We start from the raw sequence: 19,475 nt of genomic DNA on the forward strand, positions 1-19,475 counted from the left end.
GAAAAGATTTGAGCCCTGTTCTGGCTCTCCAGGGAGAGGCCTGCCATATCCTCTCTAGACCTGCTGCGGCAAATAGTTTAAAAGGCTGACTTCGTTCTTGTTTGAATGGAGAAGCTGTAGTTCCCCTTGGAGCTGAATGCAGAGGCATTCAGGGAGCAAAGCATCATGACTCTGCTGAGACCAATAAAATGGTCATTTCTATTTCCAAAGGCTCATAAAGATTGAATTATTTCTCAGACCTCTGGCCCCAGAGCAGGCCTGAAAACATTGAAGGCATTTTGCCAGTGTGTTGCTGTGTGAAGTCTGCCATGCTTTTCTCTCTCTTCCTTTCCCCGTTCCTTCTGCTCCCACCCCACCCCCAATCCTTGCATTTGTGTAACTAGGTTCCCTGCTTACTCTCCTGGCTCTTTCTAGTGTAAGTACCCCAAATTCGAGCCCATTCTATAGCTGAATACTATCATCTCCAAGAACTGATCAAGGTTTTACTGTATTTTTCTATTCCCTATCCTTCATTTACCTTTAATTTTGGTAAATACAATAGCTCTTTTTTTTAAAAAAGATTTATTTATTGATTTTATGTATATTAGTGCTTTATCAGCATGTACACCTGCAGGCCAGAAGAGGGCATCAGAACCTATTATAGATGGATATGAACTACCATGTGATTCCTGGCAATTGAACTCAGGACCTCTGGAAGAGCAGATGGTGCTCTTAATTTCTGAGCCATCTCTCTAGCCTCCAATACAATAGGTTTTACCAGAAGGTATCATATAGCCAAGTGTGTGGTACATGTTTGTAATCTGTGCAATCAGAAAGCAGAGGCGGGAAGACTGCAGGTTGAAAACCAGTCTCTACTGAATACCAAGTATGAGTCCAGTGTAGGCTTTGAGAGTGGGCAGAAAATTAGCATGAGTTCAAATAGCTGGTCTCAAATCTTTATTGTCTATTGTAGGTCTTCGAGTGGATTGGCAAGAAAATGATTTTTCGAAACGTATCTTAAATGTTCCACAGGATCTGTATGAGAAAGGCTATGTGAAGGATGTGGATGATGGTCTGAAGGTAAGTTATTGACTCCAAGGCGGTCAGTTCTAGTTACAAATACAGGGATTTGAAGTCAGATTCATGATGTGCTAACAGGAGAGTTGTAAGGCCAGGATAAATATTTCTTAAGTATGGAGTGAGGAAGTGATTTTAAACTTAAATAATTTATTTTTGAAGAGGATTGGTGACCTGCACAGCAGTTCTTGGGGGTTAATTGGGTTTAAGGAGGTACTGATTCTTCCCCTCTACCAGCTATTAGCATGTGAGAGATGGCCAACACCATCCCTTTCCCCTTGTGAATTCCCTTGAGAAGCTAGGCAGATAGATGTCAGAATGTCAGCTTTATTGTTATAGAGGTATTTGGAAAAAAAAGGGGGGTGGGTTATGTGTACAGCACCAGTGAAGTTTATAGGATGAATGGAGAGCTAGCTAACAAGGCTCCTCTCTCCCATCTGGTAACTGGCAGTGCTGAACAACCAGCCTTCCCTCGTAGAGAGAGCTCTTACCATTCTGCTTATTACATGGCTAAGAGCTCACAAAGAGCATGTGTTCTGTGTTGTGGGCTGCTGGCAGAAGAGATTGTGCAAGCATACCCTGTTTGTCCTTCCAAATTGGCCAGTCAAATAACTTTTCCCCTTGAGGAGGAGTGAAGGAAGAGGCTGATAGTATTATAAGTCTAATTGTCATCCATCTCTGTAGACATGTGCTTGTGCCACATTTCCCTGCTCATACATTTTTTTAAAAGGTCTGCCTTACTGGCTTTGGCAAGTTATCCTTTTTTTTTCTTTAAAACATTTTTTGTATAGGTTATTTTGTCTGCATGTGTATCTGCACATCAGGTGTGTGCATTGCCCATGAAAGCAGGGGAGGGCATTGGACCCCCTGTCACTGGAGTTACAGATGGCTGTGAGCCATCATCTGGGTGCTGGGAATCAAATTCTCAGTCCTCTAGAAGAGTAGCCAGTGCTCCTAACTGCTGAGCTGTCTCTCTAAGCTCCGACCACCCAGCCCCTAAACCCTCTTTTGAAAGAAATGGATTATGTACACTCCACAGGGCAGTGAGCTAGAAAGAAGCTAGTGCTGTCTGTGTCTGGACCATTCTATCTCTCTGATCATCACCTGACGCCAATTGCTTTGCCTTCCTATTAAACTTGTTTATGTGAGTACAGGCAAGAATTGAAGAGAAGAGACTATAAGTGGACAATCTACTGATATAAGTTAAAATTTAGATTTTTCTCTTTTTCTTTCTTTCTTGTGATACATACTTTTAATCTTAGTACTTGGAAGACTGGGGCAGAAGGATCACTGGGAACTCAAGGCCAGCCTAAGCTACATAGTTAAAGGCCAGTGTGGGATAGAGAGCTGAAGGTCTTTCTCAAAAAAAGGCCTTTCTGATCATACTTAAAAGCTCTCCCTACAGTGCTGCAAAGTCTTGAAAGCCTGGAATATTTTCATAAAAGGATGATTTTAGTTATTTAAAATTTGTATTGACTCTCAATTTACTTTAATATGGCTTCATTTGTTTCCCATGTCATTATATTACAAAAACTACCTTATTTCTTCTGATAACTACATTGCCTAATCATTCTGACAGTCCCAACAACCTTTTAAAAAGACATCATATAAGCTGTTCATTCTGGCATAGCTTTAAACCACACATACATAAAAGTTGGTAAGTCAGAACTTTCAAGTACTCAGAATTTTTTTTTTCTGATTTCACTCTTTTATTAAAGATAAAATTAGCAAAATCTCAAAATATTATCAATTTAGCTTAAGGGTGAGCTAGCTTAGCATATGAAGCTATGAAGAAGAGACAGCGTCTAAACCAAGTAGAACCAAGGTCTGGCACAGCTAAGGGTCTCAGAGATTCATGGAGATGCTACATGTGTATGCGTGTAGGTGCCCTGGGAGGCCAGAGGAGGGGATCAAATCTTCTGGAGCTGGGGTTTCAGGCACTTGTGAGCTTCAGGGTTACTCTGTGTAGCCCTGGCTGTCCTTGAACTCTCTATGTAGTCCAGGCTGGTCTCAGAGTCTCAGAGATCTGCCTGCTTCTGCCTTTCAAGTACTGGGATCAGAGGTGTGTGCCACCCTGCCTGACTAGTAACTTTTTTCCTTCTTTCTTTCCTCTTTTTTTCTTTCTTTTCTTTTCCTCCCTCCTTTCCTGTTTGTTCCCTCCCTTCCTTTCTTTCTTTCTTCCTTCCTTCCTTCCTGTTTTCTTTATTGCTCCTTCCCTTCCTGTTTGTTTTGTTCTCTTTTTGTAGCCCTAGGTGTCCTAGAACTCTCTATGTAGATCAGGGTTGCCTTGGACTCAGAGATACACCTGCCTCTCTGCCTGCTGAGTGCTGGGATTAAAGGCGTGTGCCATTATGCCTAGCTCTTTCATGACTGTATTCTTTTTTTTGTTGTTGTTTTTTTTGTTTTGTTTTTGAGACAGGGTTTCTCTGTGTAGCCCTGGCTGTCCTGGAACTCACTTTGTAGACCAGGCTGGCCTCAAACTCAGAAATCCTCCTGCCTCTGCCTCCCGAGTGCTGGGATTAAAGGCGTGCGCCACCACGCCTGGCTTAATATTCTTAAATGGAGAAAATATCAATTCTTTTCTTTACTAATGTAACTGTTTTTTTCTTCTTCTCTTTTTCCTGAAGGCAGCTGAGGAAGTTGGCTATCCAGTGATGATCAAGGCCTCAGAGGGAGGAGGAGGGAAAGGGATCAGAAAAGTTAACAATGCAGATGACTTCCCTAACCTCTTCAGACAGGTAGAGTACAAGTTGATTTTGCTTGTTTGAGCTGCCATGTATATATCAGATGAGTGATTTAATTTATACTGTACCTTAGAGATATAGAAAATATCGAGTTTTTTTTATGTGTATGTAATCTAAGCTTTGTCCATAGTCTTTACCTGATTATTCATAGGAATGGAGGGATGGAGGGAATTAATGAAATATCTAATTTAATGTAATTCTATTTAGTTATGTAATTCAAGCACTAGTTTTTCTTATGTAGAAGATAGCTCTTCTTTGCATAGTATATGCTGCTCAGAGTATCTAATGGCAAGAAGAGACATTGTTTTTACGTGTTTTGACAGTATAGGGAAGGGTGTGGGATGGTGGGATGATCCTCATCAATTTGCCCACATGCTGGCCAAATGTCAAGCTCTTTGATAGGCTTTATCTTATGCCATGCAAAGTTGGCTAGAGTCCCTTGAGTTTCTACCATGTCTTCTATCCTCTTGGCTCAGCAGCCAATACTCTGGTCTATGCTGTATGGCCATCCCACCCTTGCACAGGAACCTAATGGTATGTGTGCTTCAGTATGGGTGCCTCAGAGAGCTTATCCTATGGTTTCTCTGCCTTAGCAGTGCCTGGGTGTGGCCATACTATACGTGATGTAAAAGGGAGACAAAATTCTTTCTTGTTCTACCCTAAAAGTTACCTTCAAATGCTTGATTTCTTTTCTTTTCTTTTCTTTTCTTTTCTTTTCTTTTCTTTTCTTTTCTTTTCTTCTCTTCTCTTCTCTTCTCTTCTCTTCTCTTCTCTTCTCTTCTCTTCTCTTTTCTTTTCTTTTCTTTTCTTTTCTTCGAACTCAGAAATCCTCCTGCCTTTGCCTTCCAAGTGCTGGGATTAAAGGCATGCGCCACCACGCCCGGCTGATTTTTTTCTTTCTGTTTTCTCTTCTTCTATCAATACTCAGGAAAATATGTGTCAGAAAAAAGAAAACTGGGCACAGTTCTTACCTTGTCATGTTGCTAGCCCTTCTTGTCATACTTCACCCTACCCCTGTGTGGATGCCCCACTTACCTTTTATTCACCCACTCCCTTTTCAGAGACTGTTTAGTGGCAAATTGCTTGCTTAGTTATTAGGAGGTAAAAGGAAAAGCTAAGATTTGATAAAGAAAATTAAAAAACTATTGTCCTACTACATTTTAATGTCAGAAGTTTAGTATTACCCGTCCTTTTCACTATGTTCTTTTTGTAAAGTTTAATTGAAAGTAGTTCCGAAAAAAAGCTTGCTCTCCTAATGTAAAATCATTTTAATCAATGATAACACAGATATTTCATAACTACGTTTTAGTTTGGAATTAAGTATATGAAGACACTAGAACACTAATAATTTGTTTTATGTGAAAGTCTTTAATTTCTAATAATAGCCAGCTAAATCAATCTTTCCATTTAAAAAAAAAAGCAACTAAAATTGCTGAGTCATAGAGCTGATTTCATTGTTTAGGAGGTAGAATGTTTGCTTTGCATGCAGGATGCCTTAGGTTCAAGTCCTGGTACTGAATAAACCGTTCATGGTGGTGCATATCTGTGTTCTCAGAAGTGATATATATACTCAGGCACTTGCGCGCGCGCGCACACACACACACACACACACACACACACACACACACACACACGAGGTCTAAGCAGGAGGATCAATTGAGATTAAGCATGTTCAAGATGGTATCATCAGAGAGTAAGAGGATCAGAAGTTAAGGTCATTTTTCACTTAGTTATATATTGTAGTGAACAGAAAAGGAAAACTGGTTTTATTCATATATATATATACATATATATATATATATATATATGTATGTATATGTATTTTTTTCTTTTCCTCTTTAAAGTCTGTTTTAAGAGGTGGAAAGCTTTTCAAGATAGTAAAAAATTATAAAAGAGTGGGTGGTGGTGGCACATGCCTTTAATCTCAGCACTCAGGAGGCAGAAGTAGGTCGGTCTCTGTGAATTCAAGTCCAAGCCTACAGAACGAGTTCCAGGATAGCCAAAACTATACAGAGGAACCCATCTCAAGAAACCAACAACTAACAAAACAAAACAAAAACCAAAAACAAGAATTATAAGAGGAGAAAGAAATTCAAAGGTGAGCCTGGGAATTGAAGGCTTTTTCTTTTTCCCACAAAAATATCCTCCAGTTCAAGATAAAACAACCAGCTAGGCACGGTAGCTCACAAACCTAGCACTCAGGAGTCTGAAGCAGGAAAATATTAACTTCAAGGGCAGCCTTGTCTACATAGTAAGACTTGCTTCAAAAAACTAACCAAACACAAAAACTAGCCTCTTCCTCAAGAAGAAGGAAGGGGGGAAGAAACCCAAAAAACAAACAAACAAACAAACAAAAACCCAAACCTTGCAAAATGGCTAGAATTTTCATTTGTCTGTAAGACTAAGAAGACAAAATTTAGACTTTAGTGATAGTTGAACATGTAGTTTTGGAGGCTCCAAGGACTCTTATATTTTATGTTGGGATCCTAAAGGACTGCACTATCGTAGGAAGAATGAACCAGAGGTAGACCACAACCCTCATAGGAACTAAAGCTCAGACTGAAAGCACTCAACTTGACTTAGTTATTATGGTTTTAATTGCCAATGCTTCTGCCCATCTGCATGCATAAAGCAAGTGCCCATCCCCTCCAGAGGAAGGTTATATATAGAACTTCAAATTAGTACTACTGATTTTTCATCTATATAATGGACACGATTCAGAACCAGGAACAAGAGTTAGCAGAGACAGTTCCAAAGAGGAATTAGATAATAGAGCTATCAGACAAGGCCCTTCCAGTACCTATGCTTAGTACATTTAAGAAAATTAAAGGCAACACTGAGACTTTTGGCCGAGAATTAGAAATCATAAAAAAGTAACATTCTAGAACTGAAAATACAGCAACTGAAGTGAAGGCATCAGCATAAGAATTAAATAGCATGTTAGAGAAAATTGAAGGGTGAGTCAATCTTTGGAAAATAGAAGAAAGTTTAGACTCAAGCATAGAAAGAGACAAAAAGACCAAAAAAATTACAGAAAAAAATGATGTATTAGTTTCAAAGGTGACTGTGAAAGCATCCGTCTCTGTATGCCTTTTACTGTATGGCTTATGATCGTGTCTCTTATCATCAAGAGGAGACATCCTCTTTTTCACCCTTTATGTTCCAATTGTCCTTTCAATTTATTTTGACCAACGAAAGGAAGCAGAAATTCTGAAGCTTACATTTCAAGTGGTTGTGTTGTTTATATATCTTGCCTAATTGGAATGAGCCCTCAACTGCTATTTGCAGAATACATTCTACCCTTCTAGAGAAAGGGAAACCATGAAGCAGAGAAGAATCCTTTAGCCAAGGCCTCTGAATCCTACTGGATTACTGTTGTCACCATATTTGAATATTCCAGGGAGTTTTTATAGACAATCCAACCCTAGTTGAGTGCACAAGTGACAGATTTACCAGCTAAGTCTAGCTCAAATTACTGTCCAAAGTCACTAGGTTTTTGTTTTTTTTTTTCTCTATTGTTTTTAAGTTCGCTAGCTAGAGCCATTGGTCAGTAATAGAAAGTTTGCCCAGCATACATTAGGCTCTAGATTTGATCCCTAGTACTGCTAGACAAATAAGCACAATAAAGGGAAACCAGTGTCAAAGCATGACTGAGAGAGGAAGTGATAGCAAAAGGTGTGATGCTACCACCATGAAACAGGTGACACTATTTTAGAATAATTAGCTCATGGGCTAAATATGCTGAAAAGGGTATTAATAACATTGTAGGGATGGTGTACTGGCTAGTTTTGTGTCAACTTGACACAGCTGGAGTTACCACAGAGAAAGGAGCTTCAGTTGAGGAAATGCCTCCATGAGATCCAACTCTAAGGCATTTTCTCAATTAGTGATCAAGGGGGAAAGGCCCCTTGTGGGTGGGACCATCTCTGGGCTGGTAGTCTTGGTTCTATAAGAGAGCAGGCTGAGCAAGCCAGGGGAGGCAAGCTAGTAAGGAACATCCCTCCATGGACTCTGCATCAGCTCCTGCTTCCTGACCTGCTTGGGTTCCAGTCCTGACTTCCTTTGGTGATGAACAGCAGTATGGAAGTGTAAGCTGAATAAACCCTTTCCTCCCCAATTTGTTTCTTGGTCATGATGTTTGTGCAGGAATAGAGACCCTGACTAAGACAGATGGTGAGCACACTGTTAATGGGGCTAGAAAGTAGTAGAGTGTTATTAATAGAATCTGAAAACAAGATTGCCCACATTCTGTAATAGTGGAACAACTGGCAAAAACTATTATCTGAGATAACTTAAAAGATAATGAAGTTCAGAGCTGGAGAGATGACTTGGCTGTTTACAACATGAACTGCTCTTGTAGAGTACTAGAGTTAAGTTCCCAGCACTATCTGGTGAGTCACAACTGCCTGTAATTCTAGCTCAGGGACATCTGATGTCTTTGTCTGGCCTCTAAGGGCACTTGGACTCTTGTGCACATACCATCACACAGACATACATATAATTAAATAATAATAATTTTAAAAACTTAAAAAGATAATATAATTTATGAAGTCATAAATCTGATTAAGAAGATCTCAAAACGAAATATTGAAAATATCTATTAATGATGAGTATAATTATAAAAGGTGAGGCCTTGGGTGTGTACCCCAGGTGTTAACATGCTTGTTTTAGCATGCATGAGCATCACATAAACTGTACATGGTTATATATGCCTGTATTCTCAGCACTCAAGGAAGCAGAGGAGGATCAGGATTTGTAGGTCCTCCTCAGATACCTATTGAGTTAAACACACAGCCTGGCTACTTGAGACATTGTATCAAAAGCAATAGGGGCTGGAGAATGGCTCTGAAGTTCAGAGCACTGACTGCTTTTCCAGAGGGCCTGGCTTTGATTCCCAGCACTCAAGTGGGCGCTCACAGTCAGTCTCAGGGGATCTCCCATCTGCCCTTCTCAAACACCAGGTACTCATGTGGTGCATAGATACAATGCAAGCAAATCATCCATACACATAAAATCCCTAAAAAATTTAAAAAAAATATCTTGTTCGGATTTGAAGGCCGCTGTGAAACCAGCAACCGCTGAGTATCTCCAATCCTTTCTACTTGAAAAAGAATCTCCCTCACTGTTCTTTCTCCCAATCTCCTCCTTACGTGTTGGGGTTTGGGGCAGATAACCTGTCTCTTTAGTTCTCAGGTCTTTGGATGAAGAGCATGTGACTAGGAGCTGACCGAAGGGGACTCTTGTTTTTGGACATGAGTCATGCGAGCAGTGAAGGTCAAGCCGGTGACCTGATTGGATGAGACTTTGGGGGTCTTGGGAGGGGGTGAGTCTAACTTGCATGTGGGAGGTGTGTCAATTATTGTGGCCCCAGGTGGACTGTAGTACATTGTTTGCAGAGATGGCCACAATAACTCCTCCCATTCCTGTATGTACACCCCTTGCAATGTGACTTTACCTTTCTTCCCATGAAGGGGTGGCATATCTTTCCTCACTTTTTGAATCATTGCCATTTTTGTGGTTTGCTTAGACCACTGTTAGTTGGCCAAAGCGACGTATGTATACTGGAGCCTAGACTTCAAGAGGACATGCAGCTTTTGCCCTCACCCTCTAAGGACATTGTATTGAAGAAGCTTGAACTGTACTGTGTACCATACTGAAAAAGCCCATTGGAGGACGAGAGACCACATTCAACAGAAATGAGCACCTTCCATTGAGGCTGTCTACATTTACCAAACAACAATCAGTACTATTCACCAGACTTGGGAAAGAGAGCACCTGAGCCACCAGGCCATATACCCATGTTTGGAAGAAGCAGAACTGTGCAGTTGAGCATCAGGAACAAGTGGAAGGTTAACATTTTCAGCGGGCCACAGAGTTTTGAAGTAGCTTATGTAGAAAGCAAACTGAAGTAGAAAAACTGGAGTATACGGACATGAAGTATGGTGATGGTCTCTAGCATTGTGCACTTTAAGACTCACAGATGAGGAAAAGAATGAAACAACAATAGTTGAAGAAATAATGCAGCAGAAGGCTGCATCTGAAGAGACAATGTCCAAGTTTTTTTCAAACTAATAAAAGCTGCCAAGCACAAATAAAATCCTGTTGAGCCTCAAGCATGGTGAATACCAGAAACCACATCTAAGCTATAAATAAATCTGCTGCCTGTCTCCCCCAACATATCACACACACACACACACACACACACACACACACACACACACGAAAAGAAAAGGACAGAGATCCTTATATACAAGCTGAAAGCTGTTGGAGCAAAAAAGATTACTTGCAAAAGGCTAAGAAGATTAACAATTAACAGGCGTGGCGGCACACAGCTTCAATCCTGCACTTCGGACACAGAAGCAGGTGGATCTCAGTGAGTTCTAGGCCAGCCAGGGGTACACAGTGAGATTCTGAAGGGGGAAAGAGGAGGAGGAATGGAAGGAAGAGGAGGAAGAAGGAGAAGGAGGAGGAAGAAGAAGGAGAAGGAAAAAGGAGAAAGAGGAAGGAGGAGGAGAAAGAAGGAAAAAGGATGATCAATAGTTGAAATCTCAGTGGACATTCTAGAAACCAGAAAACATTGAGCTATCTTTGAAATACTGACAAAAGTTAATTGGTAATTTAAGATTTTTGTGCCCACTAACAGTATTTCTCAGAACTCAAGATGGAAGACTTTTGACTTCAGCAGCATCATATGTGATGTAATGTGAATTAGGAAAGCAGCTAGTTAGGAACAGGGTCTACATGTGATTGTCTTGAGTAGATGGCAGTTTTTGCCCTATTGTGGGATTTGTTTATGTGTGTGTTTTCAAGTATTTTGTTTGCCCTTTTAACATACTGGATGTTTTCAGTTTTCATATTCATTCATTAATATGGTTGCTATAACTAAGAATGCAGCACATTAAAGATAGACAAAGGCATGGACTATACTTCTTTCTTTCTGTATTCCCACTGTTAATGTAGTCCCTGACATTTTTAGGCATCTGCTTATTGAAATGAAAACATTTTAATATAAAAAAAATCCCTACTACTTAAGAATCTTGTTCCCTTTTCTAACACAGGTTCAAGCTGAAGTTCCTGGATCACCTATATTTGTAATGAGACTAGCAAAACAATCTCGACATCTGGAGGTCCAGATTCTGGCAGATCAGTATGGCAATGCTATTTCTTTGTTTGGTCGTGACTGCTCTGTGCAGCGCAGGCATCAGAAGATCATTGAAGAAGCTCCTGCTGCGATTGCTACCCCAGCAGTATTTGAACACATGGAACAGGTGTGTCTATTAAAAGCTTCCATTGTTTTCCTACATAGACACATACTCAGCTCAAGTACTATTATGGGTATGGAAGAAGTAGATAATGGATAAGATTTTTTTTCTTTTCCTGTAGAAACATCATATGTTGTTGTTCTTCTAGGAAAATTGTCAAGAAACTTACCAAGTCTAAATATATTTAATACTTTAAAAAAAAATTTTTTTTTTTGGTTTTTTTTTCGAGACAGGGTTTCTCTTTCACCACGCCTGGCAATACTTAAAAAATTAAGAAAGAGCCATGAGGTGGCACACGTGTTTAATTCCAGCACTTGGAAGACAGGGGCAGGTGGATCTCTCTGAGTTTGAGGCCAGTCTGGTCTACAGAGAAAGTTCCAGGACAGCCAGGGCTACACAGAGAAACCCTGTTTCAATAAAACTAACAGAAGGATGGATGGATGGAAAGAAAGAAAATTAACATGTTATTTTGAATAAGATAAATAAGAGAAACATGTTAAGATTTTTAACAGCCAGGCGTGGTGGCGCACGCCTTTAATCCCAGCGCTCGGGAGGCAGAGGCAGGCGGATTTCTGAGTTCGAGGCCAGCCTGGTCTACAAAGTGAGTTCCAGGATAGCCAGGGCTATTCAGAGAAACCCTGTCTTGAAAAACCAAAAAAAAAAGATTTTAACAAAGTTTATGAAGAGCAGGTAGTTTGTTGGATTGACTAACATCAAATATTCTTCCAGGTTTGGTGACTCGCTTAGGATTCTAGTCCTTGGGAGGCTGAGGTTGGAAGATGGAGAGTTCTAGGCTAGCCTGTGCTATATATATAGTGAGGCCTTGTCTAAAAAGAAGTTATCTTTAGCTGATTTTTTGTTTGTTTGTTTGGTTTTGGTTTTTCGAGACAGGGTTTCTCTGTGTAGCCCTAGCTGTCCTGGAACTCACTTTGTAGGCCAGGCTGGCCTTGAACTCAGAAATCCGCCTGCCTCTGCTTCCCGAAAGGCGTGCGCCACCAAGTCCAGCTATCTTTAGCTGATTTATTCAAATTCATTATCTGCTTACAATGCCCTCTAGGTATCTGTGTGCTTAAATGTTTCATACTTTGGAAAAAAGAATTTCTTTTGTCATGAAGTGTGCCTTGGCAATAGTTGTACTTAGGGAAGTGAATATACTTATGTTTTTTTCTGGAAGAATGGCTGTCTTAGTTAGGGTTTTATTGCTGTGAACAGACACCATGACCAAGGCAAGTTTTATAAAGGACAACATTTTATTTTATTTTATTTGAGACAGGGATTCTCTGTATAGCCCTGGCTGTCCTGGAAATCACTTTGTAGACCAGGCTAGCCTCGAACTCAGAAATCCACCTGCCTCTGCCTCTGCCTCCCCAGTGCTGGGATTAAAGGCGTGCGCCACCACGCCCGGCAAGGACAACATTTAATTGGGGCTGACTTACAGGTTCAGAGGTTCAGTCCATTATCACCAAGGTGGGAACATGGCGGCATCCAGGCAGGCATGGTGCAGGAGGAGCTGAGAGTTCTACATCTTCATCTGAAGGTTGCTAGCAGAATTCTGACTTCCAGGCAGCTAGGATGAGGGTCTTAAGCCCATGCCCACAGTAACACACCTACTCCAAAAAGGCCACATCCCCCAATACTGTCACTCCCTGGGCCAAGCATATTCAAACCATCACAATGGCTTACTCTCCATATCATTAATGATTCAATTTCCATCATTTTTAATTTTAAACAAATTAAACTATATTCTGTCTTAGAAATATTTTCTATTTCTTATTTTTACTCTTCACCTGCTATAATAGGAATTCCTCAAATACAGTAGTTTAAGTGAGGTGTAACTTTCTAATGATCTCTTTCATTCTAGTTCAGATATAGGCTTGTACCAGACCTTGGTTTATTGTTCTTCCTCCTCCTAAGTAGGGTTTAGCAAACTACAGCTCATAGAACAAATCCTGCTGATTTATTTTGTAAATAAAATTTTAGTGAACCACAACTATGCTGTATAACTTATATTTTATATTTGACTGTGTTATTGCAACAGTGAAATATCTGAATAGCAATGACAGAGACTATAGTCCACAAAGTTGAAAATAACTACTTTGGTCAGTCACCAAAAAGGTTTGCTAACCTTTGATATTGTGTGGCATCAGAATTCTGATGACGAAGCATCCTGCAAGATTGTGTTCCATTTTAGCCAGGGTGGATGGGTATTTAGAAGTCAGGCAAATAATTACATGGTACATAAGTCACACAGACACTTCTCACATTCCTCTACACACAATTTCATCATAACTCAGAACAACAATTGTTAGGAGTTAGAGTCACTAGTTGGATGGCCATGTGCCAGCTGAAATTTGAGAAACTCTTCCCTCAAAAGATGAATAGAAGTGTTGGAGTAACCTGTGCCTCAGTCTGTTCTTGCTATCTATTTCTTGTTTGCTAGTTCAGGCTGAGAATACATGTGTAATTCTGTAAGAAAAGCAGACTGAAGTCACCACAGTCACCTAGTGCTGCAAGATACACAATCTCAGATCAAGGGTCTCTAGGTCCTTTTTTGGGGGGGGGGTGTTGAGACAGGGTTTCTCTGTGTACCCCTGGCTGTTCTGGAGCTCACTCTGTAGACCAGGCTGGCCTTGAACTCAGAAATCCACTTGCCTCTGCCTCTGCCTCCCGAGTGCTGGGATTAAAGGCGTGCGCCACTACTGCCCGGCTAAGGGTCTCTAGGTTCATGAAAATTTGTACATGAGGTACGTTCCTTTTTGTTCATGGTCCAGTGATTTGAAAGAAAGAGTCTTTCTTTGTCTCTTCCTAGTTGTATACCTTTTCTGCAATGATAGAATGAAATCAGAATTCCTGTTTGGAATCATTGTCCCACAGACACTAACAGCTCTGTGTAGGAAGGAGTTGTGCTCTCCCTGGTCCATAGGCGAGTACTTTCTCAGTTAGACTTGGCTGCTCATAGGAAGTCAGCTCCTTTGCCACTGCCCTATAAGACACCTGAGTTGATACTGGGCCAAGTTCTTCCCGATTTCGTTTCTGTAACATGGGTTTTCAGACTGCCTCCTTTGGGGGAAGTTTTATAGCCTGATTCCCACTGATGAGGGATTAGAAATATAACTGTTACTTAAGACTTTAGTCACATATTTTGAAGGCCAGGCTTGTAGCCTTGTGTTCAGAAATGTAATTCTCTCAATTATTTAGTAACCTTCTGGACTGTTTACTTATACTCAGTTTCAAGTTGGAATAATCAGATGTAGTAATTTCTTTTAGATGAAGAGTTTTTATGTATCTTAGGCTGCACTCAAACTCTGTATGTAGCTGAGGATAGTTTTGAACTCTGATCCTCCTGCCTCACCTTCACCTCTTTCAAGGTATGTGTCACCACACCTGGTTTGTGTGGCGGTAGAGATCGAACCCAGAGCCTTGGGCATGGTAGGCAAGCACTCTGTCCACTAATCTACAGCCATAGTCCTTAACATTTTTTTTATAGTTAGTTAATATGGAGCAAGCACTTCATTTTGTAGGAAATAATCTATTAAATGTGTCCTTTTGTAACAAGGAGCTCACCCCCCAGCTTTCCCATCTGCCATATGTTTCCTTGTTCACCTTTACCTTATTGTTAAACTAGCATAACAGATTTTAATTTTCAAAATAGCATCATTCCATCTGCAGTTCCAAATGACCATTCTGGTTAGGATACATATTAAATTGCTATATATAATAAGAAGATCCAAGAAATTCAGTGAGCCTATTTTGATTTGCCATTCTTAACTACATGCTCTCATCTGCATGGTTGAAATCTGATTTGTTATACATCTCACTTGCCAGTGCTTGAATCCTGTTGGTGAAGACATGGTCCCTATAAGAGATTAGTCACTAGCTACATAAGAGATTAGAAACCCAATCTCTAGCTGGTAACAGTGTTTCTAAGAACATGAACATATTGGGAATCCTGGAAACTAGGAGTCAGTGAAGAATTTACTCCCATCTTTGTTTTGCCTCTGTGCCCTCTGGTCTAATGGGAGACTGCTTGTCATCTGATGTGAAAACACTCTTTTCTCCCACTTTATCACAGAGTTTGTTATCTCAGGACATTATATAGTAATCAGAGTGGGTATGATTTTCTTGAATGTGGGTCAGAATTTTGGGTGGCTTATCTAAGCACTGAGTAGTTGACAGCTAGCTGTATGTAGTTACAGTGATGCAATGGCTGGACAAGTGGCAAACTCATAGTCTCTTATCTTCTTTAAGTGTGCAGTGAAACTTGCCAAAATGGTTGGTTATGTGAGTGCTGGGACTGTGGAATACTTGTACAGCCAGGATGGAAGCTTCTACTTTTTGGAACTGAACCCTCGGCTACAGGTTGAACATCCTTGTACAGAGATGGTGGCTGATGTCAATCTTCCTGCAGCACAGCTCCAGGTGAGTCACCCTGACCTGGATTCAAGTTATAGCTTAGGGAATTTCAAGAAAAGTACAAATAAGCAAGAGCCTTTATTTCTCATAAATACGGGCTACGTGGTATGGGTTAGTTTTCTGATGTTATTCAAACTAAACAGTTGTACTGTATCTTCCATATAAACACAGCCAATAAACTGTTTTGAGAAGAAACTTTAAAATCAGTCTGCTTTTGGGCTGGAAAGATGGCTCTTTTGTTAAGAGTATTGGCTGCTCTTCCAGAGGTCCCAGATTGATTCCCAATGCCTACTTGGTGCACAGCCTTTTGTAACTCCTGTTGTGGGAGATCTGATGCCCTCTGCTGGCTCCTTCAGTCACTGCACATGTTGTACAGACATGTAGGCAAAACATTTATACATACACTTTTTTAATTAATAAAAAATTTAAAGAACAATTTGCTTTGTTTAATTACAGTAAACTCCATAACTTTGGCATTAGCCCCCATTTCTGATTCTAGTCTGTTTATTGAAACAAGTCCAGATGAGGTGAACTGAGTAGTACACATTGTAAAAATAATATATAAAGTGGTAGCTATTGTTCTATCGTCTTCTTCCAGCCTGGGAAACAAATAGTATGGTAAATAGTAGAAGCAAATGATAATATTTGACATTATTTTATCTGCATTATTTCCAATTTGGGCTGGTCCATCTTAGGGAACCTGGTGGTCCCTGCTCTTTAGAGGGACCATATTGATGCTGAATTTAGTATGGAAATTAATCACCTAATCTCAAGCAGTCTTCTTATCTCAGGCGTCTGAGCAGCTTGGACTGTGAGCACATGACAAAATACCTAGCTGATAATCTTATGTGACCTAGTTTTGGCATATACTAAAAACAGCTTGCAGGTTCCCACTAAAAAGAGTTTTGTGGGTTTCTTTACTTTTTTTTTTAACATTTATTTATGTATATGGGTGCGCATACTATAGCATGTGTTTGGAAGGTAGAGGACAACTTTTGGGAGTTGGTTCTTTCCTTTCACCATGGAGTCTGGAGATTAAATTCAGGTCATTGCCTTGGCAGTGAGTGACTTTGTTGAACTGTTTCACAAGCTCTTATTAGAGCATATTAATTTTATAAAATAACAGGCTTTTCCAGGAGTATTGGCACATGCCTTTAATTCCAGCACTCAAGAGACAGAGACAGACAGATGTCTGTGAGTTTAAGGTCAGCCTAGTCTGCATAGCAAGTTCTAGGCCAGCCAGGACTATGTAGTAAGACCCTGTCTCGGAACAAACAGGGTTTCATTATGCTGTTTTTATGCATGTTGATCATATCCCTCCTTGGTTAGTTTTCTTGTCCTCCTTTTGTAGGAGTAGCCACCCAAGTAAGGGTCTAGAGATTTATTTACTCTTTCCAGTGGTTTACATCATGAGAGACAACTCTAATGTTGTTAAGGGTTTTTACCTATCTGAACTTCTTGACTTTTTTTTTTTTTCTTTAGATAATTTTATTCTCATCCCCCCATGGAGAAATGATAGCAGAGGAAAATGTCTGTTGCATTATGAATTTGGGGACATGTTAGGAAAGGGGAATGATCCTAGCAAATAACCCTTAGCATTGTGTTTTATTTTATATAACTTAGATAGTTGTAGAATGCAGATTACAAAAGTAGAATGCTTTAGTAGTAATTCCAAAATATGCAAAGACTCTCAGGTATTTTGATAGCTCCCCTCTGTTAAGGACAGGGACTGTGGAAAGTGACATGTGTTTTATTATCTTTCAGATTGCCATGGGGATCCCTCTATTTAGGATCAAGGATATTCGTATGATGTATGGGGTATCTCCTTGGGGAGATGCTCCCATTGATTTTGAAAATTCTGCTCATGTTCCTTGCCCAAGGGGCCACGTGATTGCTGCTCGGATCACCAGTGAAAACCCAGATGAGGTAACCCTTCACTTAAAAGGCTTAATGTTAAGACAAGTGTCTGAGGACATGCTTTTGAAGTCTTGGACCGGGTTTTGAGAGGGAAATTTATAGAAGATTTGGAGAGCAGATACATGATGGTTGCTGCACTGGCCATTTCATTTCAAAGTCACTCAGGAAGCATCCGTGATTTGTAGCTCTGGACCTTGTGAACTATAGCTCTGGACCTTGGCTTGTATGGTTTTGGGTCAGCTGTGCCTAATGAACCTAGAGCCTGAACATCAAGTATCAATGTTCTTTTCCCTGCCACTAAATGTAGTCTCTTTTGTTCTTCGTCCTCTAACAGGGGTTTAAGCCCAGCTCTGGAACAGTTCAGGAACTTAATTTTCGTAGCAATAAGAACGTTTGGGGTTATTTCAGTGTTGCTGCTGCTGGAGGACTTCATGAATTTGCTGATTCTCAGTTCGGGCACTGCTTTTCCTGGGGAGAAAACAGGGAGGAAGCAATCTCGTGAGTATGATAGCATTTCACTGCATTTTGTTTAATAAAATTGGGCTAATCCTCAGTGAAGGCATTGGCCATTCTTCATCTGCTGTGGAAGCGCTGCTGTGGAGAACTTGCTGGAAGAAATATATCTTAGTTTGTACTTGAATTCATCCTGTGTTCTGTACTGCTTGGCAGATTTGTTTGTTTCTAAGTCTTTGCAAGGTTTTTGCTTTTTGGTTTTTGAAAGTGAAGTTATTTGCTTTGATGTTGGTTTTGTTTTAGTTTTATATTTTTATTAGGTATTTTCCTCATTTACATTTCCATTGCTATCCCAAAAGTCCCCCATACCCTCCCCCCCACTCCCCTTGTTTTTGTTTTTACAGTGATGGTAATATTGCTGGGGAGAGGTAGATTCTTGCCCATGAATTTGGTATCAGATAAGTTATAGATAGTATAAAGTGCTTCACTAGATAGCTGTGAGCAACTCACATGCATTAAATTTTCTAATTTGACAGGTAAAATCTATGTGTATGTACAAAGGTATATAAGTATGTGTATGTATACATACACATACTTGTGAGTATGTATTTAAGGGTATATATACTACATGCTGCTTTGATATGCACATGCCTTGTGTAACCAAGGTCTTACCATTTTTTATTTCTGGGGATAATCTAGCATTTTCAGATATTCAGTGATACTGACCACCATCACCATGGTGTCCTGACATTTAAAATAATAAAATCTTACTTGATTTATGAAAAGAGAATAATTATATTAAACCATGGAACAGTTTATATAAATATAAATGGCAGATTAAATATTAATATTCTGTTAATTATATGCATCAAATAGTCAGTAGTTTTGCTTGCATAAAAATTGGTGGGAAGTAATTTTTATTAGTATATGTTTTAAAATATCTGTCATAGATTCAAAATTAGTTCCTCTGCCTCTCTCTGTCTTCCTTCCTGGCTTTCCCTCTCCCCTTCCCTCCCTACTTCCTTTTCTCTCTCCTGCCTCTTCCTTCCTTTCTGTTTTTCTTTGTGGTGCTAGAGATTGAACACAGGATTTTATGCATACTTGCTACTAAGCTACTTCCAAACTTCTCTTTCTGTTTCAGTTAAAGCTTTAATGGTGTGTTGCCTAGCCCCTGATTTAATAGTATTCCTTTCACCTTTGAACTGTACACAGAATGTGTATTCCCTTAGTATTTTTTAATAGTCTTAAGAGATTTTGTTGTTGTTATTGCTGTTAGGATTTTTTTTTTAATTTTAGCTGTATGAATAATTTCCCTGCATATATTTATTTGAGCCACATGCATGGTGGTGTCTGCAGAGGGCAGAAGAGGGGGTCAGATCCGCTGGAACTGGAGATATAAATTGTTGTGAGCTACCATGTAGGTGCTGACAACTGAACCCTGGTTCTTTGGAGAGCTGCTAGTGTTTTTAACTGCTGGGCCATTTCTCCAGTCCAGTTCTTAAGCTTGTAACAATGTTTCCAAAAGTGATGAGGTCTGCTTATTCCTGTGTTTTGTATGTTATACTTCTTTACATCTATTCAAGACTGTGTGTGAAAATGTTCAAAATTATAATAGTGCTATCAGAAAAAA

General features: G+C 39.9%; 1 protein-coding gene across 11 annotated transcripts in view; it reads left to right on the forward strand.

Annotated features, from left to right (window-relative positions):
• Acaca (acetyl-Coenzyme A carboxylase alpha) overlaps positions 1 to 19,475 on the forward strand; it is a 272,017-nt gene that overhangs the window by 98,333 nt on the left and 154,209 nt on the right. For all 11 annotated transcript variants that reach the window (XM_011248667.2, XM_006531953.2, XM_030245463.1 and 8 more), the window contains 6 exons: positions 953 to 1,059; positions 3,684 to 3,794; positions 10,859 to 11,068; positions 15,311 to 15,481; positions 17,240 to 17,401; positions 17,727 to 17,890. In XM_011248667.2, coding sequence (XP_011246969.1) covers positions 953 to 1,059; positions 3,684 to 3,794; positions 10,859 to 11,068; positions 15,311 to 15,481; positions 17,240 to 17,401; positions 17,727 to 17,890 — 925 coding nt within the window. The remainder of the gene's footprint in view (positions 1 to 952; positions 1,060 to 3,683; positions 3,795 to 10,858; positions 11,069 to 15,310; positions 15,482 to 17,239; positions 17,402 to 17,726; positions 17,891 to 19,475) is intronic.

This window comes from Mus musculus, chromosome 11 (genome assembly GCF_000001635.26).
Source record: "Mus musculus strain C57BL/6J chromosome 11, GRCm38.p6 C57BL/6J".
In the NCBI taxonomy this organism is placed as follows: domain Eukaryota; kingdom Metazoa; phylum Chordata; class Mammalia; order Rodentia; family Muridae; genus Mus; species Mus musculus.